The sequence below is a fragment of the Amia ocellicauda genome, chromosome 1 (assembly GCF_036373705.1).
Source record: "Amia ocellicauda isolate fAmiCal2 chromosome 1, fAmiCal2.hap1, whole genome shotgun sequence".
Classification (NCBI taxonomy): domain Eukaryota; kingdom Metazoa; phylum Chordata; class Actinopteri; order Amiiformes; family Amiidae; genus Amia; species Amia ocellicauda.
This window is the reverse complement of record NC_089850.1, coordinates 62,544,048-62,551,615: the sequence shown is the minus strand read 5'-3', so window position 1 is coordinate 62,551,615 and position 7,568 is coordinate 62,544,048. Positions and strand designations below refer to the sequence as shown.

General features: G+C 45.1%; 1 protein-coding gene across 1 annotated transcript in view; it reads right to left on the bottom strand.

Moving 5' to 3' along the window:
- Positions 1-414: 414 nt before the first annotated feature.
- LOC136759567 (chloride channel protein 1) overlaps positions 415-7,568 on the bottom strand; it is an 89,084-nt gene continuing 81,930 nt past the window's right edge. The window contains exons 19-22 of the mRNA XM_066714573.1: positions 6,995-7,039; positions 6,131-6,235; positions 3,799-3,885; positions 415-3,623 (exon numbers count right to left, since the gene is read on the bottom strand). Coding sequence (XP_066570670.1) covers positions 3,090-3,623; positions 3,799-3,885; positions 6,131-6,235; positions 6,995-7,039 — 771 coding nt within the window. The 3' untranslated portion in view covers positions 415-3,089. The remainder of the gene's footprint in view (positions 3,624-3,798; positions 3,886-6,130; positions 6,236-6,994; positions 7,040-7,568) is intronic.

Sequence of the window (7,568 nt, the reverse complement as noted above, 5' to 3'; positions counted from 1 at the left end):
ATGTTTCTACATAAGTTTGACATAAATATGAACAATGGAAATGACGCCACTGGTCTCTTGTATATTTTTATATTTTAATTAAACACATTTAATTCAATATTTAACAGAAAAGTGACCGCACAATCTCCTCACATTCACACACACAAAGGCTGACGATTTTGAAAAGGGGTGACAAAAAGCCCCTAGACCCCCGCCCCTAGGCCCCCTGACACCTGTGCAGGTAACTGTTTAACCCTCCTGTGGGAAGTGGCTCTGGAGCGCCGATCTGTGTGTGTGTGTGTGTGTGTGTGAGAGAGAGAGAGAGAGAGAGAGAGAGAGTCTGTGAGCTGCAGTTCCCCTGCTGTGCCTGTTCAGAGTGAAGGGGCGCTGTCGCTGTCTCTCATACATAAAAACATGACAGACAGTCACACAAAATAGATAAACACAATCTTTAATATCTTCAAAATCATCATTAATAATAATAATAGATAAATAAAATTACTAATAAGTATTGCAAGACAACATAATAGGAAACATAAGAAAATGTAAAACAAGAGGAGGCCGTTCGACCCATCGTGCTCGTTTGGTGTGCATTAGAAACACAATCAACATCATTAAACTGAAAATCCTCTGATTGGTTGATTGACAGTTGACAGATGTGACAGATTATTCATCCAACGTTACTTGAACAGAGACAGAGTGGGAGAGAGAGAGAGTGGGAGAGTGAGTCTGAGGCAGAGAGACAGAGAGACAGAGATATACACTCACCTAAAGGATTATTAGGAACACCATACTAATACTGTGTTTGACCCCCTTTCGCCTTCAGAACTGCCTTAATTCTACGTGGCATTGATTCAACAAGGTGCTGAAAGCATTCTTTAGAAATGTTGGCCCATATTGATAGGATAGCATCTTGCAGTTGATGGAGATTTGTGGGATGCACATCCAGGGCACCAAGCTCCCGTTCCACCACATCCCAAAGATGCTCTATTGGGTTGAGATCTGGTGACTGTGGGGGCCAGTTTAGTACAGTGAACTCATTGTCATGTTCAAGAAACCAATTTGAAATGATTCGACCTTTGTGACATGGTGCATTATCCTGCTGGAAGTAGCCATCAGAGGATGGGTACATGGTGGTCATAAAGGGATGGACATGGTCAGAAACAATGCTCAGGTAGGCCGTGGCATTTAAACGATGCCCAATTGGCACTAAGGGGCCTAAAGTGTGCCAAGAAAACATCCCCCACACCATTACACCACCACCACCAGCCCGCACAGTGGTAACAAGGCATGATGGATCCATGTTCTCATTCTGTTTACGCCAAATTCTGACTCTACCATCTGAATGTCTCAACAGAAATCGAGACTCATCAGACCAGGCAACATTTTTCCAGTCTTCAACTGTCCAATTCTGGTGAGCTTGTGCAAATTGTAGCCTCTTTTTCCTATTTGTAGTGGAGATGAGTGGTACCCGGTGGGGTCTTCTGCTGTTGTAGCCCATCCGCCTCAAGGTTGTACGTGTTGTGGCTTCACAAATGCTTTGCTGCATACCTCGGTTGTAACGAGTGGTTATTTCAGTCAAAGTTGCTCTTCTATCAGCTTGAATCAGTCGGCCCATTCTCCTCTGACCTCTAGCATCAACAAGGCATTTTCGCCCACAGGACTGCCGCATACTGGATGTTTTTCCCTTTTCACACCATTCTTTGTAAACCCTAGAAATGGTTGTGTGTGAAAATCCCAGTAACTGAGCAGATTGTGAAATACTCAGACCGGCCCGTCTGGCACCAACAACCATGCCACGCTCAAAATTGCTTAAATCACCTTTCTTTCCCATTCAGACATTCAGTTTGGAGTTCAGGAGATTGTCTTGACCAGGACCACAGCCCTAAATGCATTGAAGCAACTGCCATGTGATTGGTTGGTTAGATAATTGCATTAATGAGAAATTGAACAGGTGTTCCTAATAATCCTTTAGGTGAGTGTAGAGATATCGAGATATACACACACACAGACAGAAAGACAGACACAGACACAGGCAGACACAGATACAGTTGCTCCCTGTATTGACTGAATACTTTTCTTATTGACTTTAAAGACATTTTCACCAGAGAGAAAACCTGAGTCACACACAGCTAGAGAAGAACAACATGGACATGAAAAAGGGACAATAAATAAATAAAATATATGTATATTATTCTACCTGATTTGATCTATTAATGTCATCTATATTAACTGCCACATGTCCCCTCCCTCCCTCCAACCCTCCGTAGGGCTCAGTCAGTGTTAATGTGCTGTAGTGTCCAGTCAGTCAGTCAGTGTTAATGTGCTGTAGTGTCCAGTCAGTCAGTGTTAATGTACTGTAGTGTCCAGTCAGTCAGTGTTAATGTGCTGTAGTGTCCAGTCAGTCAGTCAGTGTTAATGTGCTGTAGTGTCCAGTCAGTCAGTCAGTGTTAATGTGCTGTAGTGTCCAGTCAATCAGTCAGTGTTAATGTGCTGTAGTGTCCAGTCAGTCAGTGTTAATGTACTGTAGTGTCCAGTCAGTCAGTGTTAATGTACTGTAGTGTCCAGTCAGTCAGTCAGTGTTAATGTGCTGTAGTGTCCAGTCAGTCAGTCAGTGTTAATGTGCTGTAGTGTCCAGTCAGTCAGTATTAATGTACTGTAGTGTCCAGTCAGTCAGTGTTAATGTCCTGTAGTGTCCAGTCAGTCAGTCAGTGTTAATGTACTGTAGTGTCCAGTCAGTCAGTCAGTGTTAATGTGCTATAGTGTCCAGTCAGTCAGTGTTAATGTGCTGTAGTGTCCAGTCAGTCAGTGTTAATGTACTGTAGTGTCCAGTCAGTGTTAATATGCTGTAGTGTCCAGTCAGTCAGTGTTAATGTGCTGTAGTGTCCAGTCAGTCAGTTAATGTCCTGTAGTGTCCAGTCAGTCAGTGTTAATGTTCTGTAGTGTTCAGTCAGTCAGTGTTATTGTGCTGTAGTGTCCAGTCAGTGTTAATGTGCTGTAGTGTCCAGTCAGTCAGTGTTAATGTACTGTAGTGTCCAGTCAGTCAGTCAGTGTTAATGTGCTGTAGTGTCCAGGCAGTCAGTGTGTAAATCAGTCTCTCTCCCTCTCATTTACAGTTGCTCTTCCTCACTCTCACTCTCTCCCTCCCTCCGCTGCACTCCTCCCTCGACCCGGCGCTCTGCCAGGGAGAGAGAGAGCGAGGGAGCAGGTGGAGGAGGGTTCGGCGGGGCAGGGGGAGGGGTGGAGCGCGAGAGCGAGAGAGACAGAGAGTGAGAGCGAGCGTCTCCGTTGTTGTTGCTGTCAGTGCTGCTGTAGCTGCTGCTGCTGATATCAGTCTCCTGTATCGCTCTCCTTCTCTCCTCCTTCTCCTCCTCCTCCTCTTCCTCCTCCATCTCTTCTTCCCCACCTCCCCAGAAGGGAAACTCCCCCTCCTCCACTTTCCTCCCCCCTCCTCCTCCTCCGCCCCTTCTCTCTCTCTCCTCTGGGGCGGCGCTGGTACTTTTACCAGCAGTGTCTGGCTTGGTGGGGGAGGGGGGGGGCAGGGTTGTCTTATCCCCCCCATGGCGGCTGCCCACTCGGAAGCTGGCCAGGGGGGGGCGCAGTCTGACTCCACTGCGGGTGGAGCCCTCGATCGCCTTCTGGATCTGAGAGAGAGAAAGGGAGGTTTGTCTCGTATAGTATAAATACACTGGCTGGCTGACACACTGAGTGACTGACTGACACACTGACTGATACACTGACTGATTGACTGACTGACTGACACCTTGACACACTGTTTGGCTAAGTAAGTGGGAGGGGTGACAGTCTTGCCAGTATTACCTCCTTCAGAGCGACCACGCCCACCAGCTTCCCGATGCTCGTCACATAGGCGTGGCTTAAGCCCAGCAGAGAGAACAGAGTGTGGGTCTGCGGGAAAGGGAGAGAGGGAGGGGAGGGATAAGAAAGTTTACAAACGAGAGGAGGCCATTCGCCCCATCGTGCTCGTTTGGTTTCCATTAATATCTAAGTGATCCAAGGATCCTATCCAGTCTATTTTTAAATGTTCTCAAATTTTCAGCTTCTGCCACATCGCTGGGGAGTTTGTTCAGATTGTGACGCCTCTCTGTGTGAAGAAGTGTCTCCTGTTTTCTGTCTTGAATGCCTTGAAGCCCAATTTCCATTTGTGTCCCCGGGTGCGTGTGTCCCTGCTGATCTGGAAAAGCTCCTCTGGTTTGATGTGGTCGATGCCTTTCATGATTTTGAAGACTTGGATCAAGTCCCCACGTAGTCTCCTCTGTTCCAGGGTGAAAAGGTTCAGGTCCTCAGTCTCTCAGTAGGACATTCCCTTCAGACCTGGAATAAGTCTAGTTGCTCTCCTCTGAACTGCCTCTAGAGCAGCGATATCTTTCTTGAAGTGTGGAGCCCAGAACTGTCCCCAGTATCCAGATGAGCTCTAACTAGTGCATTGTACAGTCTGAACATCACTGCCCTTGTTCTCAATTCTACACTTTTGACAATATACCCTAACACTCTGTTTGCCTTTTTTATTGCTTCTCCACATGTGTGAGGAGTGAGGAGTCCACATAGACTCCTAGGTCTTTCTCATGCGTTACTTCATCTAGTTCTATTCCTCCCATAGTGTAATTATAGTGGACATTTTTGTTACCTGCATGTAATACCTTGCACTTGTCCACATTGAATTTCATCTGCCAGGTGTCGCCCACAACTGAATATTATCTCAGTCCCTCTGAATAGCTTGTGCTGCCGAGATTGTATCTGCTGAGCCGCCTATTTCAGTATCATCTGCAAATGTGACAAGTTTGCTAACTATCCCAGAGTCCAGATCATTAATATAGATTAGAAAAAGCACAGGCCCTAGTACTGATCCCTGTGGAACTCCACTAACAACCTCACTCCAGTTAGAAGCGACTCCTCTAATCGACACCCTCTGTTTCCTAGACATCAACCAGTTCATAATCCATCTACTTACATTACCCTGAATGCCTACAGCTTCCAATCTGAGGATCAGTCTTTGGTGAGGAACCTTATAGGTAATGCAGGTGAGACTTATTGGTCTGTAATTTCCTGGCTCAGTTTTGTCCCCTTTCTTGTGGATTGGTTTGACATTTGCTGTCTTCCAGTCAGTTGGCACATCCCCTGTTCTAAGTGTCATTTGGAATATTTGAGTTAGCGGCCTATAAATAATTTCCCTCATTTCTTTAAGTACTGTTGGAAATGTACCATCTGGCCCAGGTGATTTGTTGGTTTTTAATTCTGCTAGTCCCTTTAGTACCTCCTCCTCATTTATCCTGATCTCTCTTAGGGTTTGACTGGACTGATTGTTAACCTGTGGCATGTTATCTGTCTTTTCTTTTGTAAAAACCTCTGTGAAATACTCATTGAGAACATTTGCCACATCTTGTTCATTTTCCAAGATACTTCAATTTTTGCCCTTTATCTGTTTCACTTCCTCCTTTATTGACCGCTTGCTGTTGTAATATTGAAAAAAGCTCTTTGCATTAGTTTTAGCTCCAAGAGCTGTGTTTCTTTCTATTTCCCTCTTTGCTTTCCTGATCCCTTTCTTAAGATCTAGAGATAGAGAGAGAGACAATGAGGAAAACTGTATTTAAGAATAAGAGATATATAATTTTAAATAGAACATATGCCATGAACCCTTGCTGCCTCTCCAATCGGTCTCGTTGTCTTCCATCTCATTGGTTGTATGGAAGGAAAGTTAGAAATTCTTTTCTCACACTTGTTTTTCTCTCTTGTATACTTAAGAAAGATAAGGTCAAGCCAGAAGGTCAGGCCAGAAGGTAGTTTGATTTCTGTTTGTTATTTACGATGAGAATCTTGGAGACAATGTCAAACAGTATGATTTAAGTGCCTGCTCCCTAAATCCATGTATTGATCTATGAACTCTGTCCTATAATGATATATATTCTGCTTAGCTAACTCTCTAAGATAATATAGTAATGACTTTCTGATTATAACCAGATCTTTGATATCTGTGTATAAAAGCCTTTGACTGTTAAAATGAAGGCAGAGCGACTTTGGGATCTTCTTGAATCACTGTTCCTCTCCACACTGCGTGTATTAAAGGCATTGCAACTAACGTTCCAACCTGATTAAAGATTGTTCTTTTTCCACAGTTGACTCAGCCGCCACTCACCTTGTGCAAGGAAGTTCTCTCCACTAGCTGGAAAGGGGAGGTGTCTATCCGGATGTGCTCAAAGTTGATTGGCTTGTCCAGTTCTGCCTCCTCCCAGGCTTTGATCTGGGAAGAGAGAGGTGACACACACACACAGACAGTCAGACACACACACAAGCATCACGGTCTCAGCGGAAAGGGTTAAACTTAATCTGCCGGGCTGCGTCCATCTCTCCACAGTGCTACTGTTAACACTGAGGGCGCTGCTGTGAGTCCTACACAGTACTGGCAGGTACCAGATGTAGGACGGCTGTGGACAGGATGCCCCCCATGGCCGAATGGACAAAGGTGTTCAATTTGCACCATTCCCACAAAACGTGCTGAGTCAGATCACACCGACAGGACCTTTGCAGAGCCGCTCTTACTCTATCAATGACCAATTAAATATAACAATATAATAGTCAGTTGTGGCTCTTGGGGGTGGGTTTTTGAACACATCAGTGCCGGACTCAACCGCAGCAAAGTGCTGTTGCCCAGACAGGGAGGAGTACAGCCAGGGGGCTGCTGCTCTGGGGCCCCTGTGCACTGCTGGAGATATGAGGAGCCACACAGGGCACACAGGTAGAAAGGTCTGTATTACTGAAGCCTTCAGTCACTGCTGGTCAAAGCTTACCTTTGAGCTGGAATGGAGGCAGTTTCCTTAAAATCCCCCACCCTGACCTGAAATTGCAATACAATCCACTACTCCTACTACTGGATTTCAAACACCCACCAATGGAAACTGGGCCCATTCATTGGCCATCTTGGCTCTGTGCTCCCCAATGCTGGCAGTTTCCTGCAGCTGCTGATAGGGTGAGTTAGGTGGGGGGGGCGGAGCAGACTCACCTCCTCTGGGGTCATGGTGTCAGTCAGGGGTGGGGGGGGCGGCTCCTGCAGAGAGAGAGAGAGAGAGAGAGAGTGTGTCTGTCTTTAAAAGGCGCTTTTACACTGCCATTTCGGATCTGAAATGCATCAGTAGCATTTGATGCTGCTCAGAAACTGCAGTGTAAACGGGAGATGGTACAGATCCGGATCAAATGCACCGGTTTCCAGCATGCACTACGGCGGAGTGTGTGACAGCGCGGCAGACAAACATCTGTCACATCCATGGAGCAGACAGGAGAACACGTCCCTACTGCCCATATTATACATAAAGTATTGGTAAAATTAAGACTAAATTCCTTGTTACTTTATATTAGCAAAAATAATATAATTGTATTTTAATTTTAAATAATTCAGCTGTGAAAAGTAACTTATTTTATATTAGCAAAAGATACATGTATATTCATTTAAAATGCTTGGGTTTTAAATACATATTTTAGTTGATCAATTATGAAAGAACATCAATCTCATTAAAAGTGAGTTGAACTCTTCTTTGAATCTGAACTTGTCAGCTATGTTCTCCATTTTTCCTTTTATT